This window comes from Diabrotica undecimpunctata, chromosome 2 (genome assembly GCF_040954645.1).
Source record: "Diabrotica undecimpunctata isolate CICGRU chromosome 2, icDiaUnde3, whole genome shotgun sequence".
Lineage (NCBI taxonomy): Eukaryota > Metazoa > Arthropoda > Insecta > Coleoptera > Chrysomelidae > Diabrotica > Diabrotica undecimpunctata.
In genome coordinates this window covers 38,054,342-38,075,594 of record NC_092804.1, presented here as the reverse complement: position 1 = coordinate 38,075,594, position 21,253 = coordinate 38,054,342, and the positions used below count along the sequence as shown (strand labels likewise).

At 34.8% G+C, this 21,253-nt stretch overlaps 3 protein-coding genes across 3 annotated transcripts in view; 2 read left to right on the top strand and 1 right to left on the bottom strand.

Annotated features, from left to right (window-relative positions):
- Window positions 1–15,010, bottom strand: part of fz (frizzled class receptor) — a 527,726-nt gene extending 512,716 nt beyond the window's left edge. Inside the window, exon 1 of the mRNA XM_072522691.1 lies at window positions 13,757–15,010. Coding sequence (XP_072378792.1) covers window positions 13,757–14,882 — 1,126 coding nt within the window. The 5' untranslated portion in view covers window positions 14,883–15,010. The remainder of the gene's footprint in view (window positions 1–13,756) is intronic.
- LOC140434431 (uncharacterized) lies at window positions 606–3,101 on the top strand. Its single transcript, XM_072522692.1, has 3 exons — window positions 606–820; window positions 875–1,061; window positions 2,111–3,101. Exons 1-3 carry the CDS (start codon window positions 710–712, stop codon window positions 2,788–2,790), a joined length of 978 nt encoding a protein of 325 aa, XP_072378793.1. The 5' UTR covers window positions 606–709; the 3' UTR covers window positions 2,791–3,101.
- A 1,442-nt stretch (window positions 15,011–16,452) lies between the features above and the next one.
- On the top strand, window positions 16,453–20,388 carry LOC140433648 (uncharacterized). The gene is made up of 2 exons (XM_072521628.1): window positions 16,453–17,071; window positions 19,990–20,388. Exons 1-2 carry the CDS (start codon window positions 16,703–16,705, stop codon window positions 20,386–20,388), a joined length of 768 nt encoding a protein of 255 aa, XP_072377729.1. The 5' UTR covers window positions 16,453–16,702.
- The last annotated feature ends 865 nt before the right edge of the window (window positions 20,389–21,253 follow it).

Here is a 21,253-nt window from a genome sequence, read left to right as displayed (position 1 = left end):
CCTCGAAAACACATTAGAATTAAACATTGAAACCCATCACCTATTCGTCGACTATAAGGACGCATACGACAGTGTCAAGAGAACAGTACTATGCCAATCAATGCGTGAGTTTGGTATACCAGAAAAACTTAACCGATTAACGAGAATGACAATGTCTAACTTAAAAGCCTGCGTTAGGATACAGGGAGATAAAAGATGGACTCAGACAATGAGATGTCCTGGCTTGCCTCCTATTTAATATTGCCTTGGTAAAGGCCGAGACACACGAATTAGAGACGGCGGTACTAAAGTACATCCCAGAGGTACTTTTCAGTGCGTCACAGTTTTTCGATTTCTTTCTAATGCATTAAGTTGGATGTGACGGAGAAAGCGGTAGTTCCGTGATTAAACAGAACTATATTGCAGCGTTAGAATAAGCTTACATACATAAGCGGCTCTTTCCTAACCTACGTTTGATTCGTTGATATTTAGATGTGCGCTTTCTCTAGCCAATCAAATACGCCTATTACTGACAGTTGACGTAAAACTTCGTCCATGCTGGCCATTCTTTCGAAGTGTTCGAACAGCTAGTGACGGCTGTCGTTCAGGTCAGTAGTCAGTATTTGTTTTGTATAATTATAATTTTATCAAAGAATATAGACGCTTAATTTTATTTTGTATTTTGTTTTACATAGTATTGTGATTGTGGTTTTATTTGTATTTGTACAAGATGACAAGATATACTGAAAAAGAACAAGTACTAATATTAAAATTGCTGAAATATTTTCAATTGGAAAAGGAAGCTGGACAAACATTATTACCAATTTCTGCTGTTCGTGAAGTAAGTTGAAAATTACCCTGAAAATAAAGTTGTTTTATTTACTGTTTATTTCAGCGTGTTGCTGAGGCGTTAGAAATTTCTTTGCCAACCATAAGGCGATTAGCAAATGAAGGAATACAAAAAGATTCTGATTATACCAATAAAGTAAGCGAATCAGTAGCCACTAGTTGTGAACCTAACTTGATTTTAAATAAATACGAGCATACCATTAGGACTCGTATATACGGAATGTTTAGTAAAGGTAAGTTAAAATCTCTATGTACATATATATATATATATATATATATATATATATATATATATATATATATATATAATGTGGCTTGGAATAAAAAGGGCTGGTGTCACAACATGTAAACTCCAGTAATCTGCCATTGTTTATATTTGGCCACATTGTAACCACCTTTGATTGTAGTTTAAAAGCTTACGACTCAATACGTATCAATATACTTATAAAAGTTAATATTGGAATATCCCTATGTTTGAAACAATTTGTATGCTAGAAATATTATAAATAACATAAAATAAAATGACACTTAATGCTGCTCGTCCACCCATTGTAGAAGAACCATATGATTGTTGTATTTGTGTTTATTAATAGTAATTAAACTATTTATCCTTATTTTATCTATTTACACCTTTATGTTTTGCAAAAGGTAAAAACCTAAAAGATACAGACATTTGATTTTTTTAAATGAAACTATCTCATGTCCTTACTATAGAAATGATATTAACCTAAAATCCAGAAAAATGGACATCCGCCCTTTTTATTCCAAGTCACAGATAATATATAATTAATAATAATATATGTAGTTAAAATATTTTATCATATTTCTGTTATGTAGAAAGGCAGGAGCAACTAACTTTTCAGATACATTTTTTTTTTAAATTGTTACTGACAACTAGTTACATAATATATAAAATATATAGAAGTGAAAAGTGATTATAAAGAGAATACTACTGATATAAGTACCAAACTTCTGTGGTAAATTGGTAAACTTACTAACAATATTGTAATAAAGATTTAAGAGTCCTCTTTGCCTTTTTGCTGAAGTTTGTCCATTTACATCATACATTTTAGGAAAATATATAGATATATTTTTATAACTCTTACACTTTGAATTATTCAAATATGCTTACTACGATTTATGAACGGAATACTGTTTGTTGCATATACCATTTAAATAGATAAATTCCAAATGTTACAATTAATATGTTACTTTACATTCCAAATATTGTTTCTAGAAGAATCACTATAGTGTCTTATTAATTTTACTTTGTTCGTTTTAGGTGAGCATGTAACTCTCTATACACTAAAACAAAAGCTCGAGGAAGTGGATAAGGTTAAAATTTCGATTTCTGCACTTCAGCGAGTTTTAAAAGTATTAAAATTCAGATGGGTGAATTGTAATATTTCAAACAGGAAGTATTTAATGGAGCAAACACATGTTACATTAAAGAGACTCCAGTTCTTAAAAGCGTACAAAGAGAACGAAATGGATGGATACCCCTTTAAACCAGTTTTCCTGGATGAGACGTGGATATTTAGTAAAGGAGGATTCCGGAAGAGCTGGCAAGATGGCAGTAGTTATGCAGTCCGAAAGAAGAGTGGAGAAGGTGTACGATACATTGTCCTTCATGCAGGTTCTGAAAATGGGTTTATTAATAACTGTGAACTCATTTTCAAAAGTGGAAGTAAATCTGGTGACTACCATGATCCGATGAATTCAGATAATTTTGAAAAATGGTTTGTGCATCAGCTTTTACCAAACTTAGAAGAACCTTCGTTGATTATAATGGACAATGCATCGTACCATTCAACTTTACTTGAAAAAATTCCAAATGCAAGTTGGACCAAACATTCTTTAATAGAATGGTTGACAAACCGAAATATCAATTATTCAATGTCTATGATGAAGTTTGAGTTAATGGCTATTGTAAAGAAGCATTTACCAGAAAAAAATATTTAAGTACGTATAAGAATTTATTTATTAAATGGCATTTTTATATATTTTGTTTTACAGTTTGGATAGACTGGCCCTTTAATATGGCTATCATAGAGATTTTTTTATTTATTTCATTGCAAATTCACAATATATTCCACACTAACATTTAGAGTAATAAGTAAATAGTTTGTATTTTGTAGTATGCATGTGCCGGGTACCATTCAGCAATGGCTCTCCCTCTCCGTACAGTTACTCAAGTAGGTCTTCTGGCCAGATTCGTTTCAATCTTCCAAGGGCTTTCAGATTAAGTCGTTTTCTTTTTGCTTTTATGTGTGTCTTCCGTCAGTTTCTCATCCAAGTGGAGTCCAAGAAATTTTACCAAAATTTTTACGGGGATTGGGTTGTTATTTATGGTAACTTGAGGTGATCTGCTTCTTCTTGTAGTAAATGTTATTTGAGCGGATTTATCTGTATTAACACTTATTTTCAATTTATATAGCCATCTAGAAAAGATATCCAGGTAGTATTGCAGCTTCTCAGAGGCTCTCGTCAGGTTCACGTCTGAGGTTATTATTGCAGTATTATCTGCAAATGTAGCTGTATCATATAGAGATAAAGTATTTAAGTACACATTAGAATTTATTTATTAAATGGCATTTTTATGTATTTTGTTTTACAGGCTAGATAGACTTGCCCTTCAATATGGCCATCGGGTCTTAAGACTCCCTCCATACCATTGTCAATTTAATCCGATAGAGAATGTTTGGTCTGATTGCAAAAGGTATTACGATGCGAATATAACTACTGCTGGCGTTACAAATGAAGCCACAGTTTTAAATATTTGGAAACAATCTTTACAACAGGTAAATTAATTTTTTTTTAATTCTTAGGTAATAACTTTGCTTAATTTTAGGTTACACCAGAAAAATGGAGAAACTATGTAAAACATGCGGAGAAACTTATTAATGAGTATTGGGAGACTGCCAAAAGAATTGACATAAACCCCATAGCTCCAGTAATTGTCGATTTAAATGAATAGGATTCTGACTATTCAGATGACGATTTTGTTGGCTGATACTCAACCGTTTTTCGTTTGATTCGCCAATTTTGACGTTTGGGTTACATTTATTATTATGTTCAAAAAAATATTTTTTTTTTTTTAAACATTTTGAAATACAAGGGCGTCCTGTAATGGGGACATTAGGTATGTGTATGTTATTTTTCAAAACACCATTCAATACACATAGTCTTTTCACCATAGAACATAGAACACTATTGTCATACCATTTCACACACAAAATTTCATTAGTTTTGTCAAATCTATAATCATATGCATTTTTCTTCATTAGCTTTCTCGATTACTGGACATTTTACAGTTCCTGTTGCCTTTACATTTTTTTGTTTCAGATATATCATTAGTTGATATGTCATGAAATGTTTATCGAAAAAATTTCATTTGTAGATGGTTCAGGCAACTATTTCAAAATATCAATTACTATTTTAGCTCCAAGTGGTCTTTTTTAATAGTACCATTTGCTTTTTTCGGCAACAAACGTGAAAACCATAATCATATCCAGCGGAACCAGTTATCACCCAATTGTTATATTCGCATCTGACTGGCTTCTCTCTAATTAACTGTTTAGCTAAGTTATGACCAAAATATTTGACCATGGATTTGTCTAAGAAATAACTTTATGGAAACATCCCCACTGGCAGTATTTTTCTATAATTTTATCTGCTAAAAGTCTAATTTTGTACATACAAACTGTAGAATCGCCTATTTTGACATTATCCGCTAGATGAACAAACTTTGTTATTTATAAATACTTGTCTCTGCTCAAAACGTTGTAAACACAGGAAACTCCTAGGTCCTCATCCAATGACCTGATCTAATTTAATTTCTAGATGGTTCAGGCCGGTATTTCAATAGATCAATTACTACTTTAGCTCCAAGTGGTATTTTTTTATTATCTTCAATATCATTCGTTTTTTTTTCGCAACAAACGTGAAAACCATAATCATATCCAGTGGAACCAGTTATCATCCAATTCTTATATCCAAATCTGACTGGCACCTCTCTAATTAATGTTTTGTTAGGTTATGACCGAAATATTTCACCATGAATTGGTCTAAGGATATATCTTTAAGGAAACTCTCCACTGGCAGTATTTTTCTATAATTTTCTATTACACTGATATTCAAATTCAACTTTTCAGTGTTTTCAATAAACTATTATTATTACGCATTAGTAAGTAAATAGTTTTTATGATTAGAATTACGTTTTATTTATGTAATTAATTTTTAAGTTACCTAATAAATTTTTGAAAACAGTCTTTTTTGTGTTACTTATACTATGGCCAAAAAGCAGTAGTGAGAATAGAAGAAATAACATCAGAAGAAATAGAAGTACAAAGAGTTATTCCACAAGGGTGTATACATACACCAGTATTATTTAATATATATACCTGGAAGACATATTAAATAAGGCAATAATCATTAATAACCTGAGATACGATGATGATACAGTTCTTTTAGCCGAATCACATGAAGACCTACAGATACTTCTTAATTAGGTGACCGCAGTAAGCGAAGAAGAATATGGACCATCACTCAACAGAGCAAGAAATATATGATAATAACAAAGACAACTCAGGACATTCGTGAGATATATGTACAGAATCAGCCTATTGAAATAGTAAGAGAATTCAAATACCTAGATACAACTATTAATGAAAACAATGACAGCTCTCAACAAATACGAATCAGAATCAAACAGGCAAGAAACGCATTTACAAGAATACAGAGGCTTTTCTGCTGTAGAAACTTAAACCTTAAGTTAAAAATACGACTGCTGAGGTGCAACGTGTTATCCGTATTATAATACGGGATGGAAGCGTGGACACTGAAGAAAATTGATGTGAGGAGACTGAAGACAAAATCCGGAAAAAAAGATCCATAGGAAGGAGACGTAACTCATGTAATAACGACTTATTTAGAGCCGCTGTCTCAAAATTAAAAATCGCTGTGATGATTGCTAACTTTAGACGCGCAGACAGCCCCTTGAGAAGAAGACGATACAAAAATTCAATAAAATTTTGTCGTCAATTTTAAATGTTTCCATATTTATAAATTTAATAAATAATATTGTTTACTTTTTATTTATATACGGGATTAACCCCTGTGGCTAAGTACGATCCTGGCATCTGTCAGATTCTTCAATAATTATATGAAATAATTCTCGACACACCTAATTCATTCTATGACGTCATAATTAATGACGCACTGAAAAGTACCTCTGGGATGTTCTATACTTAAAATTGATCAATACAAATCTTAGCATACGCTGATGACATTTGACATAATAGGGCGTAGCAAGCGAGATGTTGAGCAATATTTCCTAGAATTGGAAACGGCGACGAAACAGGTCGGTCTAGTCATCAACGAAGACAAAACGAAGTACATGTTAGTTACTAATAATCTTATAGCAAATGAAGAAATGGAAACAGAATTTGGAAATCATATCTTTGAACGTGTTGACAGCTTCACATACCTTGGCTTTTGGCTCGCTAGTGACTAATACCAATAAAACAAATGAAGAAATTAAAGGACGAATAAACCTTACAAATAGGACATACTATGCTCTCCAAAAACAATTCCACTCAAGAAATATCCAAAGAAAAACTAAAATTATATATACCTGCTGAGGCCGGTCCTCACATACGGGGCGGAAACATGGACTTTTGGAAACGCAGAAGGATGAAAGACTTCTGGGAATATTCGAGGTGTACTGTAATGATGCAGCTGGGCTTCTTCAAGAACTGAATTTTTATCGATTGTCTGTTGTGAGAAACTCCAATTGAAGCAATGAAATGAAAGAAAACTACAAAATAACTTGAATTGTATCATCATAATGAGATAGATTTTGTGAAATTTTCATGACATGTACCTCAAAAAGCAGTATTTTTTACTGTAAAACTTAAACATAGTACTTATCGTACTATATCGTTTTTTATAGATGTTATTCTTCTTCTTCTTCCCGTGCCATATCATAATTATCATTGATCACCATTGCATCACATCACCATTGCAAAGACTTCTCGATCTTCTGCAGCAATGTGGAATAATTGTCCTGCATTTGATATCTAAGTCCAGTCACGAATGTTTTTTAACCAAGAAAGTTGTTTTCTTCCTACTCCTCTACGGTCCTCTATTTTGCCTTTAAGGATCAGTTGTAATATTTTACATCGACTTCGCCTTACTATATGCCCCAGATAAGACATTCTTCGATGTTTAACAGTCTCTACCAGTTCTCTATCTTTGTTGACGCTCCTTAGTACTTCTTCATTAGTTTTCCTTGCTGCCCAAGGTATCTTCAGCACTCGTCTATGAACCCACATTTTCTATGAAGTCGTCTATGAACATAGATGTTACTCTAATAATATCGTTTTTTTTTTATTAAATGAAGATTGTATGACAAGTATATATGCAGTTTTTATTCCCAAAGTAAATTTCGCGTTTAGAGCACCAATTACTATGCATAAAAAAAAAGGAGGAAAAAATTTTTTTGCGGACGTGTAATTTTCTTTATAATGAGAAACAAAAAAGAACTTAATGAGTACTCCCTGAGTAATATCTCTCGTGACCAATAAATGCTCTATTCATATGTTGTTAATTCTGGTCTGGATATTGTTTCTCTGCTAATACATATGTTCAATTATTATTTTAATCTCACGGTATGTTTCGCTTATACAGCACGTGAGTTATTTCGTTAATTTCGGCACGTTGAAATGCCTCTTCTAGATCTATAAAGTAACAGAAGACGTAACGGAACGTTATATTTCAATAATTTTTCCATTTGTTGCCGATAAAACCGCATCATTACATGTCAGTAAAGTTAACATATCCATTTTATAAGGCTGAATTCAGACCAAGACTATAATTTATTGCTAAATTATTACGGACTGTAGCCGTTTCCGAGAAGCAAACTTTACGGTAAAGCTAGTATAACCATAGCTATATCTCGGCAAAGAAAAGGGCTATAGGGCCCACCTTGGCGGCATATTTCATTGCTAACTAATCTTTGTTGATTGATATATTGGCCAATTCCCAAAAAACTACCCCATTTTCCTTAGCACAAAACTCACCCCCGGAAAAATCGAGATATCGGCCAAAAACGATAAAACTAGAAAAGTGAATCGCAAGGAATCAATTGCTAATTTATTACTAAAGTTTTATCCCAAGAAACAATTTATGTCTGCAACCGTTTCCCAGAAACAATGTTTATGCTAACTTTACTGTAAAGCTAGCATAGCCATAGATATATCTTGACAATGAAACGGGCTACAGGGCCCATATTGGCGCCATATGTTATTGTTAATTAATTGCTGTTGATTGGTATATTGATCAATCCCCAAAAACTACCCGATAACCCCCTAGCGCACTACTCACCTCCGTAAAAATCGAGATACCGACCAAAAACGTTCCTTGTGGTTCACTAGAAAAGTGAACTACAAGGAATTAATTGTAATTTATTGCTGAAGTTTTACGCGAAGAAACAATAATTTATTGCTCTTCTAAAAACAATGTTTATGCTAACTTTATAGTAAAAATACGTACTATACCATAGCTATATCTCGGCAATAAAAGGGTCTAAACTTCCCATCTCGGCGTCATATTGTATTTCTAATTAATTGCTGTTAATTGGTAAATTGACCAACCTCCAAAAACTACCCCATCATCCCCTAGCGCAAAAGTAACCCACGGGAAAATCAAGATCTCGGCCAAAAACGTTGAAACTAAATAAGTGCACAAGCTTATCAAACATTAGTCTAATATCAAATCCACAAGAATCCACCATTTTTTAAAAACGCGAAATCGGCCATTTTCAAAGCTCTGAAACTCGGTAAAAAATCAATATATTTTTAGTTAAAAAGTACTTAAAGTAAAGTTTAAATATGTATGTACAAGATTCTGATATGTTTTTCACAATTATTTTATTGCAAAACCCTTGTTTTTAATTATTAACATTTCGCGCTCGACGCGTACCGCTACCACCACTATATGTTGTGTCTCTCTCGCACTAACGCTGAGTATGACGTACCTGGTAAGTTTCTAGCTGGCACTAGAACTTATATTGTCATCGAATGCCATAGTCTGTGGACTAGTGCGCATTTCGATGCGCATCGCCCCGCCTCAAATTTTCCCATTGGCTCTTGACCTGGAAATCCCTATTTATCGCTCGAACGGCACATATAAATATTGGCGATTTTCAGGTCAGCCAGGTTGTCAGCCAATACATTACACCTATCATCACCGAAAGGCACAATTTGAGTCTATGGGGAGAACGACTCCGTCTCCGAAACCAGGTCGATTACCTCGGCGTGTTGTTTACACAAACACTAAGCTGGAGGGACGACACTGAAAAAACCTGTAGTAAGGTTAGGAGCCGACTCGGACTTCTCAACGCTCTTACTGGCAGATTCGGCCGCACTCAACCACGTACACTTATCCATACTTACAAAACATTTATCAGACCGGTCATCGAGTACAGATCTTGTATCTGTGCTGTGATGCCAAAGCACCTCAACAATAGACTAATCTCACTGGAAAGGAGAATCTTACGTAAACTCAACAGAAAACGACGCGACTATCCCTCTGCACTCATTCATCGCCTGTCGAACATCCAGCCCATCAATGAGAGGCTTTCCTCTCTGAGCAGGAGTTATACAATTCGCACCATCCGGGGCCAAAACCTCAGAGCCCAAAGCATTCTAAAAACTACCTGCTCGTCCCTCGGCAATGTATTCAGAAGACGACCTAAACCCAAACTCCCATTCCTACCCACTATTCTGCTGGAACTCGCCAGCAACGAGCTCCCTGACGAATACATTGATATACAGGAGGCAACTCCCCTCTATTACCGTCGTATATTATAATACCGAAAGTTCACTTCGAACTGACACCGACGGGGGGGGGGGGGGGGGATCGGTTTTCTGTGGTTTTCCGATCCCATTGCACAACGATACCCCGTCGTTTTTCGAGGTACCAGTCCACAGCTGCCCTCACGCGTCGCGATATTCACTCAAAAATTAAATTGATTTTTAAATTAATAAACATATAAATTTCATATATTTACTAATTCTGTTTTAGACCAAAAAATATTCTGAAAGGAACTGTTCACTTCTGACCCTTTCGCCCCCGATTGTCCAGGACTAGCAAAGCAACACAACCACCAACAACACCGCAACACCAGTGGACACTTCCAAAATCCCAGTGCCACACCCACAAAAAAAAGGAAACACGTCCTGAAGAGGCACAAGCCTAAAGCAGGACATCAGACACATCCAATACAGAAGATAAACACACACTCACAAAACCAACGCTACAATGAATCGGTCAGCCAGGTCAGTTCCTCGCGGGCTCTCCGAGAGCTTAGTGCTCTCGGGACTCTGCTCCTGTTCTATTTTCCATACTCTGTGGCTGAGAGTTATTTTCAACTTTAACTTGGTGTTTTTATTTCGACAATCCTTTGTCATGTAAGAAAATATCTTGTCTTTCTCAAGACAAACCATCGGAAGACCACAACCTAATGTACCATTTTCGACGAGGAATTTGTTGTGTAAGAAATATCTTGCCTTTTTCAAGGTAAGACACCGAAGATATAAATATTTTCCGAGTCCATAACCCGAAAATGGACTTAAGTAGAGGAGCTCACGACGTTTACTCCGAAGCCCTCTACAGAGCACCCGGGGATATCAGAAGGTGGTTAGACCCATATTTGTTCCCCCGAGGTGACAATATATCTTTTTATATTTTAATTATTCTTAAATTATTTACTGAATAAAAATCTTTCAAAAATCTATATTTAATACTACTTACTGTGGAAAATGTTACATTTTGAAGCGAATTTAATGAATAAGCAATGATTTACTTTTAATGCATGAAGTTTATTTATTGTTAATTATATAAACATATTGATAAAAAATATTCATTAATCAATCATCTTCACCTACTTATAAACATAGAATATTTATATTCGTATCAGTGTAAATTGCATCCTCACAAAGGTACACAATCGACTGTTTTTTTGCAAGCTTTTGTTTTGCAATTTTTGTGGCAATTATGTGCTCTTACTAAATGTTTTATTTCTTGTGGTTTTCCAAACATAGAATAATGTTATCAATCAGTATAGCTAACACTACGTTCGAAAGCTTTCAAGCTAACATCAGCTTGAAAGCAATGATTTGGAAGGAATATAAGACTTTGCAGTGTGGTTCTCAAGTAATAATTCACAGTGTAGATACCGATGTTTTTATTCTTGTTGTGAATTTTTGAAATTTCTTCATATCACACGGTTGTCAAGGAATATTTTTTGACATTCTTATTCAGAATCCAAAAACCTTAGTCTGTCACGTTGCAGCTGAAAGTCTTTCACCAAAAATTTGCGAAATATTACCAGTAAATTAGCAATCAATTTCTAGCAGTTGATTTTTCTAGTTTCAACGTTTTTGTCCGATATCTCGATGTCCCAATCAATAATCATTAATTAGCAATAAAATATGCAGCCAAGATGGGAACTGTAGCCCTTTTTAATGCTGAGATTTAGCTATGGCTACTACATATTTTTATCATAAAGTTAGCATAAACCTTGGGAAAACAGCTACAGCAATACATGTTTTCTTTCCGTAATAAATTAGCAATTAATTCCTTACGGTTCGCTTTTTGGCCGATATCTCCGTATTTCCGGGGGTGTGTATTCAACTAGGGGACGATGGAGTAGTTTTTGGGAATTGGTTACTATAACAATCAACATCAATTAATAAGCAACAAAATATACCGCCAAGATGGGCCTTGTAGCCATTTTCTTTGCCGAGATATACCGATTGTTATGCTAGCTTTACCGTAAAGTTAGCATATCCACTGTTTCTTGGAAACGGCTACAGCAATATTAGCAATAAATTATAGTGTTGATCTGAATTCGGCCTTATAAACTGGATATGCTTTCATACTTTACCGACATAGAAGCTACAGAGGAGATGAGGCATAAGTGGCCATTATCTAGTAAAAACCAAGCTAAAATTTATAACTTCAAAATTGATAAAATCAATTAAAAGTACGTATATCAAATAAATATGACGAGTTAAAGCTGAGAGACGATAAAACCATAAAAAAATACCGATGAACTATAAAAGACCGTCTTGAAAGAAGACAGCATGAGGAAAACCTAGGTAATATGTGGATAGAGATCAAAGACGCAATCAAACATCAACATGAATACTAGAAACCTCAGCAAGAAGCTAAAAACTGAAAGAATATCTCGACGAAGTTTATTGGGAAAATTGAAACAGTGAGAATATTGAAAAAAAAAACGAAAAATGAAGCTCACAACAATCTGTTGAGACAAAATACTAGCCAGAATAAAGATAAATTACGGAAACTAAAGCAGAAGCAGTATGCAGAAATAATAGTACAGCAATATCTCAAAAGGATTTAAGACAATGTTAATAACAAAGTTATGGGAAATTTCTACCAAGAAGCAAAAAATGGAAGTATGCATTACCAGAAGAAAACGCTTTTCTGTCAAAACGAAGACGAGCGGGGGAGAGCCAGAAACAAAAAAGACAGCATTTTGAAAATATATTAAATCATAAGGTCCCCCACGCAGGAGATTTAAATTTGGAGATGGCTTAAGAGCAAAACGAAGAAGTACCGACAAGAGAGGCATAAAGAAGTTATTACCTATAACTACAGAGCAATTGCGCTGTTAGATGTTGGATATAAGATACTGGCCAATCTTATTAGAGAAGGATTAGCAAATATTAGGTACATAGCAGTTCAGTTACGAATACAACTTACAACCATACATGCGCTGTTTATTCAAACAGGCCTACGATAGAATAGATTGAAATGAATTTTATAAAAATATGAAAAATTTTGAAATCTCTATAAAATTAATATAATTGATGATGTTAGAAATCTCAAGCTTTCTTAACAAACCGATACATGAAACAAAGGTACCAGTCATCAACTACATTTAATTTAGTTTTAAAAAACAAGGTAATAACCACAGAAAAGGTACACTACACACTAAAAAACCAGTATCTACCCAGCTTTCGCGGACGATCTGGTTCTCTTAACACAATTACAAAAAGAGCTAAAATACATAAACAGATGACTGGAGAAAGCGGCGAAAAGAAGAGGTCTACAATTCAACGAACAAAAAAATAAATATACGGTTCTGAGCAAAACAAAATTTCTGTATGAACAAAAATTGAATAGTAAGTTACTTACTGCTCCAACGGGAAAACGTTGGAGTAGTAAACGTCAAAATAAACATATTTTCGACTGAACTTATGGTTAATTCGCATTAAAGATACTAAATGACACCCATAATAGAAACGACCAATCGAGAGAAATCAACAATCAAAGACGAGAGACAAAGACGACGGAAGGTGACGCAGAAGAACAAATAATGAAATAAAGGTGCTAAAGAATCAGGTGAGTGGGCCACGTAGAAGATACATCAAAGGAGGGTGTCGAGCTGAGCCATGTAGAGAATGCACCAAACGAGGGTGTCGAATTTCGCACTACGATTAGGGATGACAAGACCGAGAAGAAGGGGCAGACCCAGAAGACAATAACTGGTATCAGTGGAGTGAAATTTGGAAATTGAAAATTTATTTAGCACAGAATGAAAGAAGAGTAATGGAAATCTCCAATAAGTCCATTTGTAGAACGTATTACTAAAACAATTTTAGGTGAAACAAAAAGCACCTAAGTATAGTTTTATTATAAATACATATTTGCATGATCCAACCAAGATTGAAAAATAAATATAGAGAAATGTATATTTATGTAATTTGTATATCAATAAAGAGACAAAATATATAATATTTTACTAAAACTAAAATATTATTAAGTATATTGGCTCTTACTACTGCTACAATAATTCTGAAATGGGATGATCAACAGTTATATGTAAAAAACTTACCGTCAACTTTTCCAGTAGCCAAAATACTGATCGTCTTGATTGCAGGTATGGCCCATGCTGCCAGATGAAAATACTGCGAATTTGCCTCGATGGCTTCGTGACCCCACTTTAATCCTGCCGCCAAAAACCACGTCAAAGTTAACACAACCCACCAGATACTAGAAGCCATACTGAAGAAATAAAGAACCATGAAAAGTATAGTACATATTTCGTACTTGGTGCCTTGAGTTATGGTGCTTTCTGTGATTATACCGTGTTTACTTGGAAACGGTTCCCGGCATGCTATTGTATCTCCTGCTAAAAATCCGACGACGTATGCTACTGCTACCATTAGGTAGCACACTGAAAGAAATATGATGGGTCGTTCTGGATACCGAAATCTGTCGGTGTCGATTAAAAATGTACATACTGTGAAGAGACAACTAGTAGCGCACAAAATAGCCCATGTCCCTATCCAGAATTTGGAGAAATTCCTGTTGCTCTTGAAAAACATCAAATGGCATGGTGCTCCACAATTCTTTTCGGTCTTATCTCCAACCTTTAGAGAATACTCCAATACTTCAGGCACCTTAAATTGTTCAGGACACACAAAACCATAGTTTTTTCCGTGGTAGGGAGACCACTTTTTCGTCACAGGATGATTGGAAGAATCGTCACTATTGGGACTAGGTGTCACTGTCAGTTTGTTCTGGCCGACACACAGCTGATCTGGTTCCGGGAAGTTATCACAGTTTAGGTAGTCTGGCCAATGGAAACCGAAATTTAGCATAACGTGTTCGCAGCCGTTTCTTGCAGAAATGCACAATGATCTGCAAGGCGGTAAAGCATGGTCCAAGATCGTACACACTGGCACATAAACAGAGCACATAAAAAACTGCAAGTCAGGACTGCAATTAATTTTAACTAGAGGAAAATATTGGTGAACCTCCATGCCGGCTTCATCTTGAGTCTGATGGCCCAATATATTAGGCAAAATCGTTTCATTATAAGCTATTCCGGTACAAGCAGGTACGGTTATGGGCTGGCATTTACCATGAGGAGGAATTTCGTCTTCTGATTCTACAGTTTCATGTTGAAAACAATGAGAATTATAAATCAAAAGTAACACTAAAAATAAACGCAACATATTGCCGGCACTTTTTATTAACTATCAATCTCTAGAATAACCGAAAACACTCATATTCCTTCACTAAATTGTTTCCGCGACAAACATAAACAAACCGAAAATCTGTTTAACGAAACCCTCCCCGACAATCACGATGCACCACTGAAGCACGCAACGCACGCTGTTTGTTGTCGTTGGGTATGCGAACCTCGGAGAGGATCGGCTGCTATCGACACGTCTGTTGAATTAAATACAGCATAGCCAGATCTCAGAACATATCAAGTACATTAAAGATTTACACGATCTTTCGGAAACATGAATCTTTGTACAAGATATAAAATCAAATTTAACAATAATAAATTCGTAATTTTTAATTATTTTTTCGTAGATTTAAATATCTCAAGAATGATATATGATTATTTAACTTTATCTACCTATAACCAAAAATTTAGTACTTCTTTTATTGCACAACGATCATTCTGCGCTACAGTAAAAAGCCGCAATGTGAAAGACGTCCGAAAATAGGAAAAGAAACTTTGTGTAGTCTAGTGACAAAATATTTTGGCACATAATGCAAACAAAAAGCTTATTAGAATATTCAGCCCACTACGCAAAATTCTTTTACGAGTTTTAGATAATCAAAACAGAACAAAACAATGACATCATGTGTTCCCACTGTCCACTGTATACTGCATATTCGGATATCATATATAATACAATATAATAATATAACAGTAGCATGCTGATTCTGCGAAAGGGGAAGAGACCCAATATATCTGAAACTGCAGGACAATTGTTCGCGAACGTCGTAAATAACTGGAACATGTTTTTTAGAATCTGATTAAGTAACAAATGCATATCCGAACCCGATAATAGGCTTTCTTATAAGCATAGATCTTTTCAACTGAACATAGATATAGGATACACAAAAAGTACTTCGGTCGTGTGGAGACGCCTACATGGAGGAACGACAAATTTGAAAGATTTTCAGAAAACTAAATTAATAGAGTTAGTCAATTAATGACCTAAGGATTTATTCTTGTGGTGTTTTAGAATTATTGAGAATAGTTAGGTATCATTCTGAACAATATGTTAACAAAATTCTATTATAAACCAATCGTACTGTAGTGATGTTATTATTTAAACTTGAAACGAATATTAGGCATACATAAATTAGTTTTTCATTTTTTTTTATTTTTTCGGCAAGAAAAATGAAAAAGTTGGGTTTAAAACCAAATCGGTAAAAATAAAAAAGTATATTTTTATTTTGTATAAAATTCTTCAAAATCAGCATTTATTTAATTTCTTAACATTTCTTAGCTTAACCTTTTTTTTAATTTTTGTTATTCATTACTTAAACACTTTTTTTACGTGAGAAATCTGGCAACTGTGGTTCGGGGTCGGCGTTCGCCGAAATTACCTTTGCTAGAACTAGAGATGGAAGATTCGGTACACTTCTGGTGAATATAATGAATAGGACAAGGTGGGTGAATTCACCAAAACTTTTCTAAACGTTTATATTATAGGGCAGTCAAGAAAGTATTAAATCAAATTTAAGTATGACAGTAAAAATGTTTTTCCTTCTTCAAAACATGTGTTTTGGGCACCACGCACCTGCGCAACCGGTGCTGTTACTATTGTAGTATTGTACAAACATTTGTACAATGTTTTGTTAACGTGCTGCACAAGTAGTATTCGGGGGTGACCGACAGAGGCGTTGTAGAAAGTTGCGTTGCGCAACTGTTCCATGGTATACATACGGGCTTCGGTGACACGTTGTACAAATTAGAGTAGTAGTTTACCTATTTGTAACGAGCGGGTTGTAAATTCTTTTGTTTAAAATGACTAATAGAAAAAAATTCTATAGTGAATTTATTGCATTATATCGTGAGTTGCCGGAAGTATGGAAGATAAAGAGCGATGAATACAAAAACAGAAAATTGAAGAATGTCGCATACGAAAAACTAATTGAGAAACTAAAGGAAGTTGAACCTAACGCTGATAGAGACATGGTACGGAAAAAAATTAATGTTTTGCGTAGTGGCTATCGGAGAGAATTGAAAAAACTAAACGACAGTTATAATTCTGGCACAGGGAGTGAAAGTTTTTATACGCCAACCCTATGGTACTTCGATGAAATAGATTTTCTAAGGGATCAAGAAATTCAAGATTCAGCGTTCTCTTTGAACGATATAAAAATTGATGGCATAGTAAGTAAAAATATATTATAAAAGAGTGTAGGCTATTATAGACAGTATTTTGTAAACGAATTCTACTTCTTTTTGGAATTTATAGGCTGTGTGTTATGGAACTATTTGTTGCTGCGTTTGTATTTAAAATTGCAACAGATATTATCAAAGGCGATGCGATATAGGACGTAGATATAATCTGTTAATAAAACCGGTTGAAGACAAATCTGCTATTGTCGAGTCGGGAATTCGTGAATTACCGCAGGACGTCACAGACGAAATCAAAATGAAAATTTCACAAATAGGTATTTCTTCCTTCAAGTGATCTCCGTTACGGAGATTGGCCGTTATCATGGTTTTTCTTTTTTTTTAATTCCGGATCCTTAACTGGCGCATGTGCAGTAAGATAGCCTCGTGATTCTGTCCTGATTCCTGATCTTCAGAGACCAAATTCTCCATTGTACCTTGTTTTTTTGGATATTGTCTGTTGTAAACCCCGATGTATTCCCCGCTAAAAAGGTACCGATACCAAAGTGATACTTTTATGTTCCACCAGTCTATCAAGCTGTTTACAGTACTCCCACACTAATCTAGACCCCACCTAAGGACTCCTGAGAGTCCCATTAGCGGCGACTATATGTGCATAGATTACGTACTTTACATGTCCGGGCCACTTCTTTATATTTTATATCTTATACTCTACCAATACTTCGCCAATTGGGTGGCCTTTTCATTAGCTGTCATTAAGTCAAGGAGTATCTTTCTCTTTCTTATAGTCACTTTGTTCATTCTCTAAATATTCCCACCGCTTTAAATTTAACTTGCATCGAGCTGTTTCTGAGCCTATTTATGGATCTTCATACGGTGTAAGGTAATTGGTAACATGTAGCCAACCCTTTTTTAGGGTCGAGGACAACATTTGGTATCCTTGTTGATCTAAACCTAGGATAGCAGGGTCACTTTCTTGTTTCTTCTTTTAAATGTCAGAAACCACGCTTCTTCTGATGGGAGGAGCAATGTCTATTATATGGTATGTGTTAGAGACTGGATTCGGTCTTAAATAACCAGTTATTATTCAGTTAGTCTCATTAATAGCGTAATCAACGTGACGAGTGTGGGCAGGTCAGAACCAAACTGGAGCTTGAGCACAGTTGGTTGAGCTTCTTAACTTGTTCCAGATAACTTTCAAATTATATTGTTTCTTGGCAGGGGCTTTTAAATGTAAGAGTTCGATCCAGTTCTGCTCCAAGATATTTTGTGTTTTTTGCAGTGATCTAATAGTTTATTTTATGTCATGTTCAACTTTTTCCTAGCATGCTGGTTGTTTAAGTGGTAAGCGCGCACTTGGGTTTTTCACGGGTTTGGTTTTAGAAAGTTATTGTTATAGTATTTTGTTAGCTCTTCTAGTGCAGCCGACATGTTCTTTTCTATATATTCGAAACATTTTCCGTTGGCTGCCAGTGCCAAGTCATCAGCATAGATAAAGCTTCTCGTTCCGAGGAGACTTGGTAAGTCGTTTGCATAGAGGGTATAAAGAAGGAGTGCCAGTACACTCCTCTGAAGGAGACCATTTTTTAATTTTTCCGGAGACTTTTCTTATATTGCAAGGTATCAAGAATTGACGATTTTGCAGAATGCAGTTCAACTGGCACATCAATCTGAAATCCATGGTCATATTGTACAATTTTACTAACAAGCTTTGGTGATTAGCAATGCCATAAGCAGCAGTTAAGTTAATGTAAGCGACGACAGTTATTTCCTTTCGTTATAACCCATTTTCGATGTTTTGTACAAGGTTACCAATATTTCCCAACAATAGCCAATTAATTGTTTCTTTCTCAAAGTTCTTCATCTGTTCCGTACTAATTGTCCTCCAAGTCGGCTGCTTTTGCCTGTTTTCATGAAATAAATTGCCGCTATAAGCTCTTCAAAAGTAAAAAGGTTGTTATAAATCTTATTTTTTTGGCTTACATCACGTTGTAACTCCAGCTTTCTTCATATTGGAAGAGTAGGTCTTTACTATACGTCCACTGAGTTTGCTGTCTAGCAAACTCTTGGGATATGCTTCCTGGATCCATTTTATGTGACTAAAGAGTTAAACAAAAGTCTCCTAATTTTCTGGTATTGGGCTTTAGTTTAAGTTTAACTATATTTTCATCAAATTCTTTGAAGAAATCGCTTTAGTTTGCCTTTTAATTAATCTTCTATTAAAATGAACTCTTTCGTTTACTGCAGATATCTTAAAAGCGATGGATCCATAACTATTTTTTGTTAATTCCGATAATCTTGGGCTGAAAAATATATTAAGCTAGAGAATCTAGTCCGCATCTTCCAATATTAAAAGAAAGTGGTAAATTTGGGTCGTGAATTACCTGAAAGTGTTTTTGTTCTGTCCATTTCTCCAGGTCTTTCCCATTCTGGTTTGTCTATTTATAACCTCACGTAGTACTGTGAAATTTAAAAACTGTTATTACAGTATTATATTTTTGGTTATTGAAGTAGATTGACCCTCGGAACACAAATTTGGTATTAAGTTATTTATACAAAAGATGTTATTATATTTCCCCTAATCTCAACAGTGAGAGTTTCAATATTATTTTAGCAAGTAAAAGTAGTTGATATGATGTCTATATCTGGCGTAACAGAAATTACACTTGCACACTGATCATAAGTTTATCACATATGTCAGATAATAAATCTTCTTTATATAATGATATTTTCCAATATTTTGAAATTTGAAATCGGTACTAAGATTGGTTATTCATCACTCTCGTTTTATCGGGGATCCTGTGGTGAAAAGATTAACCGATTAAATCGTTTTCAGGGGACGACCGATCGCTTTACACTAAAACTTAACTTGGTTTCAATTGTTAAATTGTCATTGTTTACGCAATTGTACGATTACAAATTATTATACAGCAGCTTTTTAGTTTTTGCAGGATTCTTCTCATGGACCACATACTTATACACACCAAGAAGTGAATACATCCCAAGAACCAGATGAATCTCCTGAAGAATTAGCTACACCTATACAACAATCTACACTGAACCAACGAAAAAGGATAGCTGATAGCGATGAATTGCGGAGACGAAATGAATTATTGGATTATGAACATCTTCGCACTACACACGCCGAGATGGAAATTTTAGCAAAAAGTTGGGCAATAGATTACATGAAGTTGTCACCAGATCAACAAATTCATGCCAAAAAAGCTATCAACGATATTTTATATGAAGGACTCTTGGGAAATTTGAGCAGAAATTCAGTTACTATTAATACGCCCAATTCACCTTCTCCTTCTGGAATTTCGCCATACTATGCATTTTCTGTACGATAATTCTGTAATAACAAATCCACTTACTATTTTTCACCACCATCTCATAAAATCTAGTTACACTAGGTAAACGCCACATTGCAAAATCCAACTTCGCGCATATGACGTGGCGCAGTGATCAGGCGAACAGTGATCATGCTTTTTATGTATGTAATTAAACGATTTATCAGAATAAAAAGCTTTGAATAGGTGATTTATATTTAATATACACAAACATGTTATATACAGAGTGGACAAAAAGTTTGGAAACACATAATTATCCCTTAAATGGATAGTCATTTATTTCCCGTAGTAAGCAATTTAGAAGCTATAGTCATCAAAATTGATTCCTTAATGTCATTTTATCTATGTAATATCTACATTCCTCCCAACTCACAGGTAAATTATGCAGATATAATGTAGCTTATACACCAAATTCCAACACCACGTATAGTCGTCGGTGACTTTAATGGACACAATATAATATGGGGATCTTCTAACACAAATACGATGGGAAGAATAATAGAAAACCTAATACATAACGTTAATTTAAATTTTCTTAATGATGGAACCCCCACGAGGTTCAACTCAGCATCAGGAGAATCCTCGACAATTGACCTAAGTCTCTGTGATCCAATTTTAACTCCTTGCTTATACTTGGAAGTGTTGTCGTTCAACTACGGCAGCGACCATTACCCCATAAAAATCTGCAATACTAACACCCTACCGGAACCAAAAGACACCTTTATCTTAAAATAGAAAACAGAAAAGACTGACTGGGTGAGTTTTTCAACATATATTGATAATTCCGTAGAAAGCTGTGAAACAATCACCAATTGTAATGACTTAATACTAAAAAGTGCAGATCTCTACATTCAAAAAGTAAAAA